Source organism: Rhinoraja longicauda, chromosome 17 (genome assembly GCF_053455715.1).
Source record: "Rhinoraja longicauda isolate Sanriku21f chromosome 17, sRhiLon1.1, whole genome shotgun sequence".
NCBI classification, from domain to species: domain Eukaryota; kingdom Metazoa; phylum Chordata; class Chondrichthyes; order Rajiformes; family Arhynchobatidae; genus Rhinoraja; species Rhinoraja longicauda.
Genome location: NC_135969.1, coordinates 24,012,170 through 24,029,965, shown reverse-complemented (window position 1 = coordinate 24,029,965; position 17,796 = coordinate 24,012,170). Strand labels below are relative to the sequence as shown.

The 17,796-nt window shown below is 41.0% G+C and overlaps 1 protein-coding gene across 1 annotated transcript in view; it reads left to right on the top strand.

Moving 5' to 3' along the window:
* Nucleotides 1-17,796, top strand: part of dnah1 (dynein, axonemal, heavy chain 1) — a 233,924-nt gene that overhangs the window by 40,903 nt on the left and 175,225 nt on the right. The window contains exons 15-18 of the mRNA XM_078414367.1: nt 3,614-3,839; nt 4,538-4,657; nt 7,405-7,487; nt 17,318-17,459. Coding sequence (XP_078270493.1) covers nt 3,614-3,839; nt 4,538-4,657; nt 7,405-7,487; nt 17,318-17,459 — 571 coding nt within the window. The remainder of the gene's footprint in view (nt 1-3,613; nt 3,840-4,537; nt 4,658-7,404; nt 7,488-17,317; nt 17,460-17,796) is intronic.

The window sequence follows — 17,796 nt, the reverse complement described above, 5'->3', positions numbered from 1 at the left end:
CCTTTACCTCTCTTGACCTGTGATCTCATGTCCTCGTCTCAATCTCATTGTTGATCCACAATCTCCCTTCCGTCCCACAATATATGAACAACCTATAATATTATCAGCCCTTTACTATTTCTCAGTTTTCGGTAACCAGTGATTTCCTCTGACCTGTAATTTTTCAACCATATAATTTCTTCAAAAGAACATCTAACAACATTCTCACTTCTCACTTCAAAGAGGCCACTGCACCCAACTTCCAATCAATCTTTTAACTCACACGATGCTGGATTTCCCAACATCTGTTTCGATCCTGCCTGTCTGTAAAAATGGAGTCCATTGAATACCCACATTAAAAAAACACAGTAGGAGAAATTCGATTGCAAAATGTACTTTTTAAGGCACCATTCCCCAATTTTTATGTGTATTGATCTCATTTTAGTTTATAGACTGCCTCATATATATTGAAACAATTGATAACTCAGAGGAGAAATCAATTGATATGCAATGGGAATTTGGTATCTGTTCTTTCCCATGAGCCTATTTTGTTCCAACTAAAGTACTGTACATTGTGACAATGTGTATCAAATCAGGTCTGAACCCAGTCTACTTAAAGAGATTGTTGATGATATTCCGTTTATTGGAGATTCAGTCAGAGAAGAGCTCATTATCAGCTGAGATAAACTTTGGAGCCCAAGAAATACACTGGAGCAAAACATAAGCAATGAGAAGGCATTCAATTCCATATTTTACAAAGCCATTTTAACCTCTGAAAGGCACAAGTCAGTTTTACAAGTGCAGTTCTCTTAAGCTCCAAAGATAGGGAAAATTCTATTCCTTCCAGAAATGCAAATCCAAAGTTAATGAAGGATTAATACTTGCTTCTATGCATGCAACTGTAAAAACAGAAAAAATGCTTCCTACTTGCCTCTAGGAATCGCATCTTAAAGACATTGAAAATACTTTAACATGTGCAATAAAAAACTGCTACCTCAACCACCCTGAACTTTCATGTACTCGATTATTGACAAAGTGAACCTGGATTAGATTGCGAATAATTTTGAAGTACATTTTGTCCATCACAAGGAAAAAACTTAGCCTCCACTAGAGAAAAAGATGATTTCCACTTGCATACTCCAGCAATGTGGACTCCAAATATACTATCCCATTCTGTTGTTTGCCCCTTCATCGGTGTTGAAAGTGCCGTTGTAAATGCCAGCTGAAATTCCATCATCACAAGTTCTACATGTGGCCAGGAAGACAATCCTTACTATACGTAATTTGAGATGATCAACATGTAAAGGTCATGATAAGTATTGAGATTAATATTGTCATCTACGTATCTTATCAGAATTCCTTTCAGCACATCATGAAAGTCAAACACATTCATATGCACTTGCTGTGCATTGCCTTGGTGCACAACTTCTGTTAGTCTTAACCTTTGGTACTGCTTCAGTGCAGTTTCCACCAGTGGCTTCAGCCAGTCCAGAGGACTTGCTGTCGGTGAAGGAGCAGATGTTCATAAAAAGAGTCTGCACAGCTCTAATTCTTGGTGGTTTCTATGAGTAGTTTTGTCATATTGATTCATATTTTCTTACAACATAGAAAGAGGCCACCCATCGTGGCTTTCAAACCATTCCCAGCAGTCCCATTTCCCCACTTATTTCAGTGATTATTCTCTCATTCGTACCTCTGCATGAGTGGCATCAGTCTGGGCCTGTTAGTTGATAGATCTAGTGAGTTTTTTCAGCATGGCATCTTGGAGAGCAGTGATTATTCATGGAGCAATTGCCCCTCCACAAAGACAGTGTCCGATCAGTGTCCTCATCTGTAGGACAGTTGGTGGAGATCCCTAACACTCTAAAAAATGAATTCTTCACAACAATGATGGCAGCACTCTCAGTAGGCTGAACTAGGATGAGCAGTGAGAGTTTTCCCCTCAGAACTCGTACTTCTGTCTGTGTTGCAAATCAAGTATTTGAATGTTGGAGGTGTTGGAACTGGCGATACTTCCATGATGAAAAGAATAGTTATATTCTTATGCAAGGTTGGAGCTGAACCTCTTTATGCTTCTAGATATCGCAATCAGATTATCACACGTTTCTCAATAATACAAGTATATCAACGTGGACACTGCAACATAGTACTCATCTGAATATTCTAGATAAAATGTGGTGCACATTACTCTACAGGAAACAGATTTCTCACTGGAGTGGAGCCCAATTCAATTCTTAACAGTACAGGAAAAACTACCCTTGAGTCGTTAGTCACTCTCTCTTGTCCCAAGTCTCCTGCAGGGAATCAAAACAATCCCCAGGGACAATGTTTTAGTTTCCTCTCACTAGGAGTGTCTGACATGAACCTGAGCTTTGGGGTTCAGAACCAAGGGGTTCAGAACCAAGAAAATAACATTTCCACAGATCTCTTTCCACAGATCCTGTCTGGCCTCTTGAGTATTTCCAACATTTTCTGAATTTTCAGCATTTACAGTTGTTTAAATAATGTCTTAAACTCTTCAGATTTCATTCCTCAATAGGTTTTTTTTTTAGATTCACTTTATCAGGATCAGGGTTGCTGGTAAGGGCAGCATTTATTTCCTATTCATTATTAACCTTGATGAGGTGGTGGTGAGCTGCCTTCTTAAACCACTGCAGTCCTTCTAGTGGAGGTATTTCAGTGAGAAGGATATGGAAGCTTTGGAAATTATGCAGAGGAGGTTTATCAGAATGGTGCCTGAATTAGAGGGTATTGGCCACAGGAATAGGCTGAACAAACTTGGATTGTTTACTCTGGAAGGCCAGAGATGAAGGGGAGACTATGAGAGAGGCATAAATAAGGTCGACAGTCAGAACCTTTTTCTTAGGATGGAAAAATCAAATAATAGAGGGCATAGATGAGAAGGGTAATATTTGAAGGAAATGTGCAGGACAAGTTTCTTTACAGAGGACGGTGAGTGCCTGGAACACACTGCCCGTGGTAGTGGTCGAAGCAGATGGTGGTCGAAGCAGATGCGATAGTGGCATGTAAGAGCCTTTTGAATATGCAAATGGATATGCTGGGAAGGCGGGATATGGATAATTTGCAGGCAGATCAAAGTTGGTCTGGGCATCATGTTCGCACAGATATTGTGAGTCAAAGGGCATGTTCCTGTGCTGTACTCTTGTATATTCTATATTTAAACCAAGATGGATCATTACCTGGGACTTCTGGTTGAACATGGTTACAAATGCTCCAGCCTTGTGTCTAGAGTGTGCATATGCTGGACCCCATCATCAATGAGGATGGGAATGTACATGGAACCTGCTCCTTCCATTAACTGCTTAATTGTCCATTATTACTCACATGAGGCCAATTATGAATGCACTGCAGAGATTGATCTGATGTGTTTACGGTAAGTTCACTTAGGTCTGTCTTTTGTTTGCTTTTTTGATGTTTAGCAGCTATATTGCTATCATATTTTCAAATGCTTACTTCCAATGCAGTTTATTCGATAAAAATGGGTATATACTGATTGGAAGTAATTTGGGTATATACTTTCATTAAAAGTAATTTTATTCATTAAATTATTTCATATGGTAGTGCTTCAGATTTCAATATTTGTGCTTTTTATTTTTTGTGTTACATACTTTAGCACATTTAGCATTCAGGAACCTTTGGTTCATGACGTAAAGCATGAAGTGGAACTGCATTTGAAGAAGAAAACTCATATTGAACGTACAATTCCTAGCAGTATTATTATCGGGCCCTTTGTTGTCAATGTGGAGGCATTACGAACCAACCTTGCCAAGAAATGCCATGGTTTGGCTCACGCAGTGTTACAAATGTTCGCCAAAAGACTTCACAATCAAGTTGAAGAGGTAAAGCTTTTTAAGAATGTGTTCTGTGTATTCCATGCGTGGATCACAGATAATTTACATGTGAAATGGATATCTGAGAGACTTTATAGTTAATTGTTTATATATTTATCCTTATATTAAAGGATAATGAGTGCATGAATGGAACTTTCTATTCAGAATCCTCTTTTGTTATGCTGATGGAATGATATTTTTTGGGTGGAAAGGCCCTCTGTCCTATCAGTTGGATATTAACATTTCCAGAAAAAAGCCTCAAAACAAATGATTAGCTAATGTATTTTATATATTTTTGTGAAATCCTGTTGTACTAAAATATTCTCAAATTACAAACTGTAGTTTACGTACTTTAATTACCATAAAATGGTTTAAAATATCAGTTGCTCTATAGAGAGAAATTATTTCTTTACTCCCATACCTCTCTCACAGTACGCCCTGGACTAAATTTAAAGCACTTTTAATCTTGAAGAAGGATGCTTCACTTGTGGTGGAAACAAAACTAGAATGGAAATCAGCCTCCAGAATTTCTGTACCCTCTAATGTACTGATGTAGAGCTATTACAAGTTTAATTAAAAAGAGACATCAGTTTGATTAAAAGGGACATTGAAAAGTCAGGGAAAAACAATTTATGAAATTAACATGAAAATAACTTGAAAAATTAGATGTTTTTATATAATAATTTGATGTGATATATATTCTTTAGATCAATGATGATTTCAAAATGATCAACAGAAAATTGTTTGAGAAGGCCAACACCATTGAAGATTTGACAGATCACCGGGAATGGATGAAAAAGGTTCCTGAAATGCTGAAAACAAACGAGGTACAACTGTGCAACAGAATTTGAAAAGACAATTGAGTCGACCAAGACCTTTCTTGCATCCACTCTCTATTTCACTTTGGATTCTCCTCTACAAATGAGTGAAAGTGCTGCATTAATATTAGTTTTATCAAAAAAGTGATTTAATTAAACCCCAGATATTCACAATAATTACATTCCTCTATTCCATGAAATTGGTTATTCTCGTCCATTCTTACTGACTGTAGACCTGGCCTGCGTTCAATAACTAACCCAGCAACCCAGGAACTATTGTGTTCTCCAAAGGGCCACAGGAATAATTCATGTGATATTTCCACCTCCTTCAAATTCAAATTGATGTCTTCTTAAAATTGTTTACCTAATTTTTAGAAAGGTGTACACTTATTTTATTTTTCTGTCCTCATGTTTCGTTCATTATTTTGTCATTTCTCTCATTGGACCAATTAACAAAATAATGACTGAAGGTGATGAAACTCAAACAGTATATTATTAGAGAAAATACTATTTATGTTGCCTTTTGAATATTCTCTTGATTCATTAGTCCTAGTACGTATATGGGGATGGGAATGCATAACAGTTAATTATCAATTTCTCAGTGGTCAGTTTGCTCTGCTCTTTGCCAACTATTTAGAAACATAAAAGCATAGAAAATAGGTGCAGGAGGAGGCCATTTGGCCCTTCGATTGTGATCGTGGCTGATCATCCACAATCAGTAACCTGTGCCTGCCTTTGCCCCATATCATAATTCCACTAGCCCCTAGAGCTCTATCTAACTCTCTTTTAAATTCATCCAAAGAATTGGCCTCCACTGCCTTCTGTGGCAGAGAATTCCACAAATTCACAACTCTGTGGGTGAAAAAGTTTCTTCTCACCTCAGTTTTAAATGGCCTCCCCTTTATTCTTAGACTGTGGCCCCTGGTTCTGGACACCCCCAACATTGGGAACATTTTTCCTGCATCTAACTTGTCCAGTCCTTTTATAATTTTATACATAATTTTATACTTGTATGGCTTGACCAGTTAATTTTTGAGCCCCAATTATGGTGATGGCAAGGAATGTTAATTTGCCGCACTCATGTTGGAAATAATCATTGCCTGGCAATTGCATGATGCAAATATTATTTTCCACATTAGCATGTGCATGTTTTCCCATTCTTGATGTAAACAGGCATTGGGTGTTTCATTATCATAATTACATTATAATTCATATTAGGAATTGTAAAAGGAATTAATGCTGGAGGGTAGTCATGGACAATGCAGTTGAAGATGGCTGAACCTAAATCCCTCTTCAACATAGTAAATGTATCTGATTCGACCACACCCACTGGCAATGTATTCCAGATATCAACATTTGCTGTGTAAAAAAACTTACCCCTCTGATTCCCATTTTTCTCTCACCTTAAACTTGCTTTTGATACCTCTATAAAGGGGAAAAGATTTTGACCATCTGCCCTGTCTATGTATATATTTCAATCAGCTCATACCTCAGCCTTTATCACGCCAAGAAAAACAAACCCAGCCTATCCATTCTCTCCTCATAACCAATGTCCTGTAATTCAATGTCATAGTGAATCTCCTCTGCACCCTCTTCAGCATAATCATACTCTTCTTATAACGTGGCAACCAGAACAACACACCATATTCCAAGTATGGCCTAACCAAAATTGCAAGATAACAAATCATATATTCTGTGCTCTGCCCTATGAAAGCAAGCATGTCTTACACCTTTTCACCACCCTATTGACTTATGTTGCCACAACCAGGGAACTGTGGACTTGGATTTCTCAATCTCTCTGTTCCTTCAATCAACATTCCTTAGGTCCCTATCATTTATTGTGTATCATGGAGAAATGGCAGATGGTTTAATCCATCCAAGTGTGAGGTGTTGGAGTTTGGGGGGTCAAATGTAAGAGGGAAATATACAATTAATAGCATGACTCTTAACAGCATTAATGTGCAGAGGAATCTTGGGATCCAAGTCCATAACTCCCTGAAAGTGGCTACACAAGTAAATAGAGTGGCAAAGAAGGCATATAGAAAATAGGTGAAGTAGGCTATTTGCCTCTTCGAGCCAGCACCGCCATTCAATATGATAATGGCTGATCATCCAAGATCAATACACATTCCTGCTTTCTCCCCATATCCCTTGATTCAGTTAGCCCGAAGAGCTATATCTAACTCTCTCTTGAAAACATCCAGTGAATTGGCCTCCACTGCCTTCTGTGGCAGAGAATTCCACAGATTCACATTCTATGCTTACTATCATTGGTCAGAGCATTGAGTATAAGAGTCAGGAAGTCATGATACAGATTTATAGGACTTTGGTTAGACCGCATTTGGAGTATTGCGTGTAATTCTGGTCGCCCCATTACAGAAAGGATGTGGAGGCTTTGGAAAGGATGCAGAGGAGGTTTACCAGAATTGTGCCTGAGTGTGAGAGGATTAGCTACAGGAAGAGGTTGGACAGATTTGGATTGTTTTCTCTGGAACAACGAAGGTTGTGGGGAGACCTGATAGGAGTATATAAAATGAGAGGTATAGATAGGGTAGACAGTGTTTTTCCTAGATTCCAGAATCTTGAGGGCATTGCTTTAAGGTGAGAAAGGCAAAGTCTAAAGGAGATATGCGGGGCAACTATTTTATACAGAGGGAGGTGAGTGCCTGGAATGCAGGAATTATTTTTGATCTGTTTAAGTTTCAGAAAGAAATAGCATTAGGATTTTATAATTTCAATACATTGTTTTGTTGCAGGAAATAACAAACAAACTCATGGTTGAATATGATATTTTTGATGAATTCCTGTTCAATCTAACTGATGAAGATTTTCAAGATAAGTGAGTACTATAAGGTTTTAATGGCAATTTATTTAAAATTATATAACACTCTATTTGGTACTTGCTGGAGTTGGTCCTTCAGTAACCAGTTGGTTTCTGCCTACTAGTGCCCACATGGTGAGCTCCCATCAAAGAAAGCCAGAAAAGAATCTACCTCAGTCACTTCTCTTTCCAATAGGCTTAATAGCTGCAGAAGTAGAGGTGAGGTCATCTGTACACTCTCTGAAGGCATTGCAAAGAGTAACCTGAAGCTGAGAAAAACAAAAATGAAGCATGAAAGATAATTTGTTATATTTTGAAAACAAATATGTTTTGATTGTTGATCTTGTGTAATAATCTGACAGTTGCCAGTACTGGATGGTGCACAGATATATCCAAGTACGAATTCCAGGCATATTGACCTATTAAGGTGAAAAGAGCTTGCCACGTATTACTAGGTTATACAGGCCAAGGACATGGACCATAAGGATAAAGAACATCTATCCGCACAACAAAATATACATCCTTATTTTTACTGCAGCATTTATCATGTGCTTCAATTATGCTGGAAAAATCTTGCAAGTTTGCAGTAGACTGAAAATCACAAAACAAAAATCAGTCTAGTCGATGTCAAGGTTCAAATGCAGAATGTGGGATCTAAGATTAGAAATTTAATTATAGGATTTTGTGGTTGGATTTGATTATCCACATTTTCTCGTGCCACCTGTGTTCTGATGTTGATGTTCACAGTGACCTGGCTATCCTTGTACAAAATCACTCAAAATTAATGTGCAGGCACAACAAGCAATTAGGATGGCAAATGGTATTTGTTATGAGAATTTGAATATGAGATCTCACTGCAGTTAAATAGAAAACTCTGATGAAATCAACAAATTTGGCATTCTGGGCTGGACTGTTTAGACTGCATTCGACTCATATCCCTCTAAACTCTTCCAATCCCTATAACTGTTCAACTATCCTCTGAAAGTTCTAATTGTATCCACGTCCATAGCTTCCTCAGAGAACTTATTCCCAATATGGACTACTCTCTGAATGGAAAAAAGTTGCTCCTGAGATACCTCTTACATTTTTATCCTCATAATTCAAGCTTGTGTTCTCTAGTTTTGGAATCCTTTACCTTGGAAAAAGACTGAGTGTTCACTTAATCCATGCTCCTCATGATCTTGTGTGCCTCAATAACATCACCCTTCAGTCTCCTACGTTTCAAAGAAAGATGTCCCAGCCATACTCAAATCCTTTTGCTATGAATGCTAACATACCATTCGCTTTCTTCACTGCCTGCTGCACCTGCATGCCTACTTTCAATGACTGGTGTACCACGACACCCAGGTCTCGTTGCATCTCCCCTTTTCCTAATCGGCCACTATTCAGATAATAATCTGCTTTCCTGTCCTTGCCACCAAAGTGGATAACCTCACATTTATCCACATTACACTGCATCTGGCATGCATTTGCCCACTCACCTAACCTATCCAAGTCACCTTGCAGCCTCCTAGCATCCTCCTCACAGCTAACACTGCCCCCCAGCTTCGTGTCATCCGCAAACTTGGAGATGTTGCATTAAATTCCCTCGTCCAAATCATTAATATATATTGTAAATAGCTGGGTTCCCAGCACTGAACCTTGCAGTACCCCACTAGTCACTGCCTGCCATTCTGAAAAGGACCTGTTTATTCCTACTCTTTGCTTCCTGTCTGCCAGCCAGTTCTCTATCCACATCAATACTGAACCCACAATACCGTGTGCTTTAAGTTTGCATATTAATCTCTTATGTGGGACCTTGTCGAAAGCCTTCTGGAAGTCCAGATATAACACATCCACTGGTTCTCCCTTATCCACTCTACTCGTTACATCCTCGAAAAATTCTATAAGATTCGTCAGACATGATTTACCTTTCATAAATCTATGCTGACTTTGTCCAATGATTTCACCACTTTCCAAATATGTTGCTATCCCATCTTTAATAACTGACTCTAGCATTTTCCCCACTACCGATGTTAGACTAACTGGTCTGTAATTCCCCGTTTTCTCTCTCCCTCCCTTTTTGAAAAGTGGGGTTACGTTAGCTACCCTCCAATCCTCAGGAACTACTCCAGAATCTAAAGAGTTTTGAAAAATTATCACTAATGCATCAACTATTTCTGGGGCTACCTCCTTAAGCACTCTGGGATGCAGCCTATCTGGCCCTGGGGATTTATCGGCCTTTAATCCATTCAATTTACCTAACACCACTTCCCGACTAACCTGGATTTCACTCAGTTCCTCCATCTCATTTGACCCCCGGTCCCCTGCTATTTCCGGCAGATTATTTATGTCTTCCTTAGTGAAGACAGAACCAAAGTAGTTATTCAATTGGTCTGCCATGTCCTTGTTCCCCATGATCAATTCACCTGTTTCTGACTGCAAGCGACCTACATTTGTTTTAACTAATCTTTTTCTCTTCACATATCTATAAAAGCTTTTGCAGTCAGTTTTTATGTTCCCTGACAGTTTTCTTTCATAATCTATTTTCCCTTTCCTAATTAAGCCCTTTGTCCTCCTCTGCTGGACTCTGAATTTCTCCCAGTCCTCTGGTAGGCTGCTTTTTCTTGCCAATTTGTATGCTTCATCTTTTGTTTTGATACTATCCCTAATTTCCCTTGTTAGCCACGGATGCACTTCCTTCCCTGATTTATTATTTTGCCAAACTGGGATGAACAATTGTTGTAGTTCATCCATGCGGTCTTTAAATGCATATTCATCGTCAACCTTTTAAGAATCAATTGCCAGTCTATCTTGGCCAATTCACGTCTCATACCCTCAAAGTTGCCTTTCTTTAAGTTCAGAACCGTTGTTTCTGAATTAACTATGTCACTCTCCATCCTAATGAAGAACTCAACCATATTATGGTCACTCTTGCCCAAGGGGCCACGCACATCAAGACTGCTAACTAACCCTTCCTCATTACTCAATACCCAGTCTAGAATAGCCTGCTCTCTCGTTGGTTCCTCTACATGTTGGTTTAGAAAACTATCCCGCACACATTCCAAGAAATCCTCTTCCTCAGCACCTCTGCCAATTTGATTCACCCAATCTATACGTAGATTGAAGTCACCCATTATAACTGTTTTACCTTTGTTGCACGCATTTCTAATTTCCTGTTTGATGCCATCCCCAACTCTACTACTACTGTTAGGTGGCTTGTACACAACTCCCACTAGCGTTTTCTGCCCCTTGGTGTTTCGCAAGATACTCGTATGTAGTGTCAGTGTGTCCATTGAGAGGAGCAATACTCATAAATGCCATCACTCTGCTTGCTCTCTGGCAACATATACTGTAAGTATTCCACACAATCTCGGATGAAAACATGCAGATGGAAACCTCTATCATCCTTCCCCGACAATGGACCAGGCAGACTTGATAACATGCTCAAGTATTTGTATTTGCTTTAGCCTTTCCCTGACAGCAAACTTGAGTCACCACTCTTATTAAATATTCCTGGTGATTCTCTTGCCTTACCAGTTTCTGCAAAGAGTGTACATTTGGGAGCTGACCGTATTCACAGATTGCTACATAGCACTGAGATAAGATTTCTGTGCTTGCGATGAGAGAGCATCTTTATTGCGAGGATGTTATGTCAATCCGTGGTGGTGAATAGCCAATCACGTACCATTTTTTGGGGACCATGTTACTTTTGAACGATCTGCTCAAGTAAGGGTCAAGAAATGGGAAGAGTTTGTGGCTCATCATCCTCCATGATGGAAGAGATGGAAACATTCCATGTACCATTACTTATGCATTACCAGTCAACCAAGAGCTGTTCTGAGTCTGAATGAAATAAAACAGTAAATGCTGGAAATACTTAGCATATCAGGCAGCAGCTAGAGTGACAATCAAAGTTAAAGTTTCAGACCAATGAGCTTTTATCAAAACCACGAAAAATAAGAACTCAAACATTTTTCAGTTTGTGAAGGAGAAGAGTAGAGAGAACATAAGGAAAATCAGTGGTAGAGCAGAGATGACGAGGTGCACGTTGAGGTGTTACCTGCTGATAGAGTTGTGGGAAGTGCGGAGGCTAGTTGGCTGTAGTTGAATTGCTTAAAGGAGACATATATAGAAGATGACTACTAAGAACGGGGCAAAGACCCGAGCTTTGAGATATATAAAAAACACCACTGTCAGCAGGTAAAGTACCGAATAGGACATGGAACAGTACAGGACAGGAACAATCCCTATGGCTCACAATGTCTGTGCTGAACATGGTGCTACGATTGACTCTTATCTGCTTGCACATAATGTATATCGCTCCATTCCCTGCTTGTCAATTGTTCAATGGTTGAAATCACCGACTGTGTAAATAAACCTGACCCGCATTAGTGATAATTTTTCAAAACTCTAGATTCTGGAGTAGTTCCTGAGGACTGGAGGGTAGCTAATGTAACCCCACTTTTTAAAAAGGGAGGGAGAGAGAAAACGGGGAATTATAGACCAGTTAGCCTAACATCGGTAGTGGGGAAAATGCTAGAGTCAGTTATTAAAGATGTGATAGCATCACATTTGGAAAGTGGTGAAATCATCGGACAAAGTCAGCATGGATTTACAAAAGGCAAATCATGTCTGACGAATCTTATAGAATTTTTCGAGGATGTAACTAGTAGAGTGGATAAGGGAGAACCAGTCGATGTGTTGTATCTGGACTTTCAGAAGGCCTTCGACAAGGTCCCACATAGGAGATTGGTGTACAAACTTAAAGCACACGGTATTGAGGGTTCAGTGTTGAAGTGGATAGAAAATTGGTTGGCGGACAGGAAGCAAAGAGTAGGAATAAACGGGTCCTTTTCGGAATGGCAGGCAGTGACTAGTGGGGTACCGCAAGGCTCAGTGCTGGGACCCCAATTATTTACAGTGTATATTAATGATTTGGACGAGGGAATTGAATGCAACATCTCTAAGTTTGCGGATGACACGAAGCTGGGGGGCAGTGTTAGCTGCGAGGAGGATGCTAGGAGGCTGCAGAGTGACTTGGATAGATTGGGCGAGTGGGCAAATGCATGCCAGATGCAATATAATGTGGATAAATGTGAGGTTATCCACTTTGGTGGCAAGAACAGGAAAGCAGAGTATTACCTGAATGGTGACCGATTATGAGAAGGGGAGATGCAACGTGACCTGGGTGTCATGGTGCACCAGTCATTGAAAGCAAGCGTGCAGGTGCAGCAGGCAGTGAAGAAAGCGAATGGTATGTTGGCATTCATAGCAAGAGGATTTGAGTTTAGGAGCAGGGAGGTTCTACTGCAGTTGTACAGGGCATTGGTGAGACCGCACCTGGAGTATTGTATGCAGTTTTGGTCTCCTAATCTGAGGAAAGACGTTCTTGCCTTAGAGGGAGTACAGAGAAGGTTCACCAGATTGATCCCTGGGATGGCGGGACTTTCATATGAAGAAAGACTGGGTAGACTAGGCTTGTACTCGCTGGAATTTAGAAGACTGAGGGGGGATCTTATAGAAACATATAAAATTCTTAAGGGGTTGGAGAGGCTAGATGCGGGAAGATTGTTCCCGATGTTGGGGGAGTCCCAGGGGTCACAGCTTAAGGATAAGGGGGAAGTCTTTTAGGACCGAGATGAGAAAACATTTCTTCACACAGAGAGTGGTGAGTCTGTGGAATTCTCTGCCACAGAAGGTAGTTGAGGCCAGTTCATTGGCTATATTTAAGAGGGAGTTAGATGTGGCCCTTGTGGCTAAAGGGATCAGGGGGTATGGAGAGAAGGCAGGTACAGGTTACTGAGCTGGATGATCAGCCATGATTATATTGAATGGCGGTGCAGGCTCAAAGGGCCGAATGGCCTACTCCTGCACCTATTTTCTATGTTTCTATGTTTCTATATCCCATAGAACATATGGAACAGAGAATGGTACAGCACAGGACTGGGCCCTTTGGCGACAATGATTGTGCCAAACACAGTGCCATGTTAAACTGATCTCATCTACCTGTACATGAGCAATATTCCTCTGTTTGCTGCACTTCCATGTGCCTATCTAAAAGCCTCTTAAAAGTCACTAATGTATCTGCCTCAATCACAAGCCGCCAATGCATTCCAAGGGCCCACTAGTCACTGTGTAAAAAAAACCTGTCCCAAACTTCTCCATTAAACTTTCCTACTTTCATCTTATATCTATGCCCTCTAGGAATGTTTACACCGGAGGAAAAAGGTTCTCTCTGTCTACACTATCCATGCCACATAATCTATATATTATTCTACACTATCTATGTCACATAATCTATATATTACTATATATATTAATCTATAAAAGCTCCCATCTTATATATATATATATATAGCCAATCAGGAACCATTTCAATAATAACATACCAAATCTAAATAAGATTTAATATGTTATTGAAATACAGCCAAAATGGTACACGATAGCACAACAATTTTAGCACCACCTTAATCACCATTGGCTTGTGGTTCAAATGGTTGTTATATTTTAATTTTTTCACTTTTTAAACTTTAAACTTTAAAAATCACCTTTTTAAACTTTAAAAATTTCTTTTCCACCTGCACTGCCCGTCACCCTCGTTCAACATCTCAATGGGAACCCAACGGGTCGATGTCAAAAATGGGAACCTAATGCGTCCGCTCCTGCGCAGTTGGGGCCTGTTGATCTAATACTTACGTAAAATGGCCGCCGGATCCGCACGTGCGCAGAACAAACGGGTCCGTGCCTGCGCAGTTGGGGACCGTTGATCTAATACTTACGTAAGATGGCCACTGGGTCCACGCGTGTGCAGTTGGGGGAGGGTTGCCACTCAGAGGGGGGGGGGTGGCGGGAGTGGCGGCCAATGGGGGTGGGTGACAAGAGCTCTCCTGCTGCTGGCCGCGGTGAGTGGCTCCCTCTCCCCTTTCCTCTCCCCCCCCCCCCCGGCCCACTCTCGACATCGGGGGAGTTTTAAGGGGGGTTGAGGGCGGATGGTGGAGGGGGGGGGGAAGAGGGGGTGGATGGGTTACGCACAAACCCATCTACATTTCCATCCAGGTCATATATATATATTACGAACAGTAGAAATCCCAGCAAACATCGCTGTGGAACTCCACTGCGAGAATAGCTACCTCCAGTCAGAATATACCACAACCCTCAGTCTTCTATGAATAAGCCAGTTCTGAATCTTTACGACCAAGTCACTATTAATTCCATACATCTTAATCTTCTGGATCAGCCTACCACGAGAGACATTATCAAATGGACATTAACATCCATTTCCCTACCTGCATCAAAATTCATCGTCACCTACTCAAAAAACGCAATCATTAGTAAGACACCTTTAAACTTTACCCCTCTTACCTTTAAGCTATGCCCTCCAGTATTTGATATATTCATCCTAGGAAAAACGTTCTGATTGTCCACCTATCTATGTCTCTCATAATTTAAAATACTTCATGAATACGCTCCTCAACTTCTGTTTCCAGAGGAAACAATTCAAATGTGTTTAACCTCTCCTTGTAACTAATGCCTTCTAATCTAGGCATTATTCTAGTCAACCTAATTTGTACCCTTTTCAAAGTCTCCATATCCTTCCAGTACCAGGGCAACCAAAACTGCACGCAACACTCCAAATGTAGTCTAATCAAAGTCCTATAAAGCTTCATCATGACTTCCTGACTGATACTCAATGCCACAATCAATGAAGAAAGCATACCATATGCCTTTTTTTTACCACTCCATCTACTTGTGTTGTCACTTACAGGGAGTATGGGACTTGGACACCCAAGATCCCTCTGTACATCAATGCTGTTAAAGGCCCGAGAACTGTTAAAGGCCTCAACAACTTCTCCTTTGACTCCTCCCACTTCCTCCAAACCCGAGGCGTAGCTAAGGGCACTGGCATGTGCCCTAGCTACGCCTCCCTCTTTGTCGGGTACGTCGAACAATCCCTGTTCCAGACATACACTGGCCCCATCCCCGAACTCTACCTCCACTACATTGACGACTGCATTGGTGCTACCTCTTGTACCCATGCAGAACTCACTGACTTCATACATTTCACCACTAATTTCCATCCTGCTCTTAAATATACTTGGACCATCTCCAACATCTCCCTACCATTTCTGGATCTCACCATCTCCATCACAGGAGACAGACTAGTGACTGACATCTACTACAAACCCATTGACTCCCACAGCTATCTGGACTACACTTCTTCCCACCCTGTCTCCCGCAAAAAGTTTATCTCCCAATTCCTCCGTCTACGCCACATCTGCCCCCAGGATGAGGTGTTTCACACTAGTGCATCAGAGATGTCCTCATTCTTTAGGAAATGAGGCTTCCCCTCTTCCATTATAGATGAGGCTCTCACTAGGGCCTCTTCCATATCCCGCAGCTCTGCTCTTGCTCCCCATTCCCCCATTCGTAACAAGGACAGAATCCCCCTTGTCCTCACCTTCCACCCCATCAGCCAGCGTATCCAACAAATTATCCTCCAACATTTCCATCACCTCCAATGGGATCCGACTACTGGTCATATCTTCCCATCTCCTCCCCTTTCTGCATTCCGCAGAGACTGTTCCCTCCGTAACTCCCTGGTTCACTCGTCCCTTCCTACCCAAACCACCCCATCCCCAGGCACTTTACCCCACAACCGCAGGAGATGCAACACCTGTCCCTTTACCTCCCCCCTCGACTCTATCCAAGGACCCAAACAGTCTTTCCAGATGAGACAGAGGTTCACCTGCACTTCCTCCAACCTCATCTATTGTATTCGCTGTTCCAGATGTCAACTTCTCTAATCGGCGAGACCAAACGCAGGATCGGCGATTGTTTCGCTCAACGGTCCGCCTTAACCAACCTGATCTCGCGGTGGCTGAGCATTTCAACTCCCCCTTCCACTCCCAATCTGACCTTTCTGTCATGGGCTTCCTCCAGTGTCATAGTGAGTCCCACAATTAGTTGGAGGAACAGCATCTCATATTTCGCTTGGGCAGCTTACAGCCCAGCGGTATGAACATTGATTTCTCCAACTTTAGATAGTTCCTCTGTCCCTCTCTTCCCCTCCCCCTTCCCAGTTCTCTCACTGTCTTCCTGTCTCCACCTATATCCTTTCTTTGTCCTGCCCCCACTGACATCAGTCTGAAGAAGGGTCTCGACCCGAAACATCACCCATTCCTTCTCTCCAGAGCTGCTGCCTGACCTGCTGAGTTACTCCATGATTTTGTGATACCTGTTAAAGGCCCAGTCATTAACTGTATATTGTCCCCTTACATTTGTCCTCCCAAAGTGCTCAGATTAAACTGAATCTGCCATTTCTACACCCTTCTATACCTCTGTATCTGATCTGTATCCTGCAGTATGCTTTGTCAGCATTCGTCACAGTCCACAACACCAGCAATATTGGTCTCATCTGCAAACGTACTAAGTAACGCATCTATGTTTATGTCCGTGTCATTTTTTCTATATATCACAAACATCAGAACTCCCAGTGCAGGTCACTGTGGAATTCCACCAGTCATAGACCTCCACCCTGAATATCATTCTTCCACCATCACCCTCTTGTCTTCTATGAGTAAGCCAGTCCTGAATCCATACAACTAAGTCACTTTTAATCCTGTGCATCTTAATCTTCTGGATCAACCTACCCGAGGAGACTTTGTCAAATGCCCCATTAAAACCCATGTAGATAACATCTACTGCCCTACCCTCATCAATCACCTTCATCACCTCTTATGTAGAGAGGAAAACATAGCTAATGTTGAAATGATTGGTTAAGATTATTGATGCATTTAATTTATTTCTAAAAGGGCCCTGCATTCTAGACCATTCCATTCATTCTGAAGGACTAACTCTGTTTGCAGATGGTCTGCAATTGCTTCGCCTCACTTGATCACTTCACGAATGGAGACCATAAAACTTCAACATCTGGAGGAGGAAGAACATTTTCGTAAAATCCAGATTTCAGACCAAAGTGCTTTGCAGGAGAAGCTTGAAGGATTGCAGGTACTCATTTAATTTATTGGAAAAAACAATCAAAACTGAATTAAGAATTAATTATATATTTTTGGCTGTTCTGATTAGACCCTTCCTCCACCCAAGAAAAAAACATTTTGGCAAGTAATTTCTTCTGATTGAATACCAATGAACTATGATTCTGAACTATTTTCCAATGTTCTATAGATTCCAGGTCAGTTCCTGTGGATTGGAGGGTAGCTAATGTTATCCCACTTTTCAAGAAAGGAAGGAGAGAGAAAACGGGAAATTATAAACCAGTTAGTCTGACATCAGTGGTGGGGAAGATGCTGGAGTCAATTATAAAAGACGAAATTGCGGAGCATTT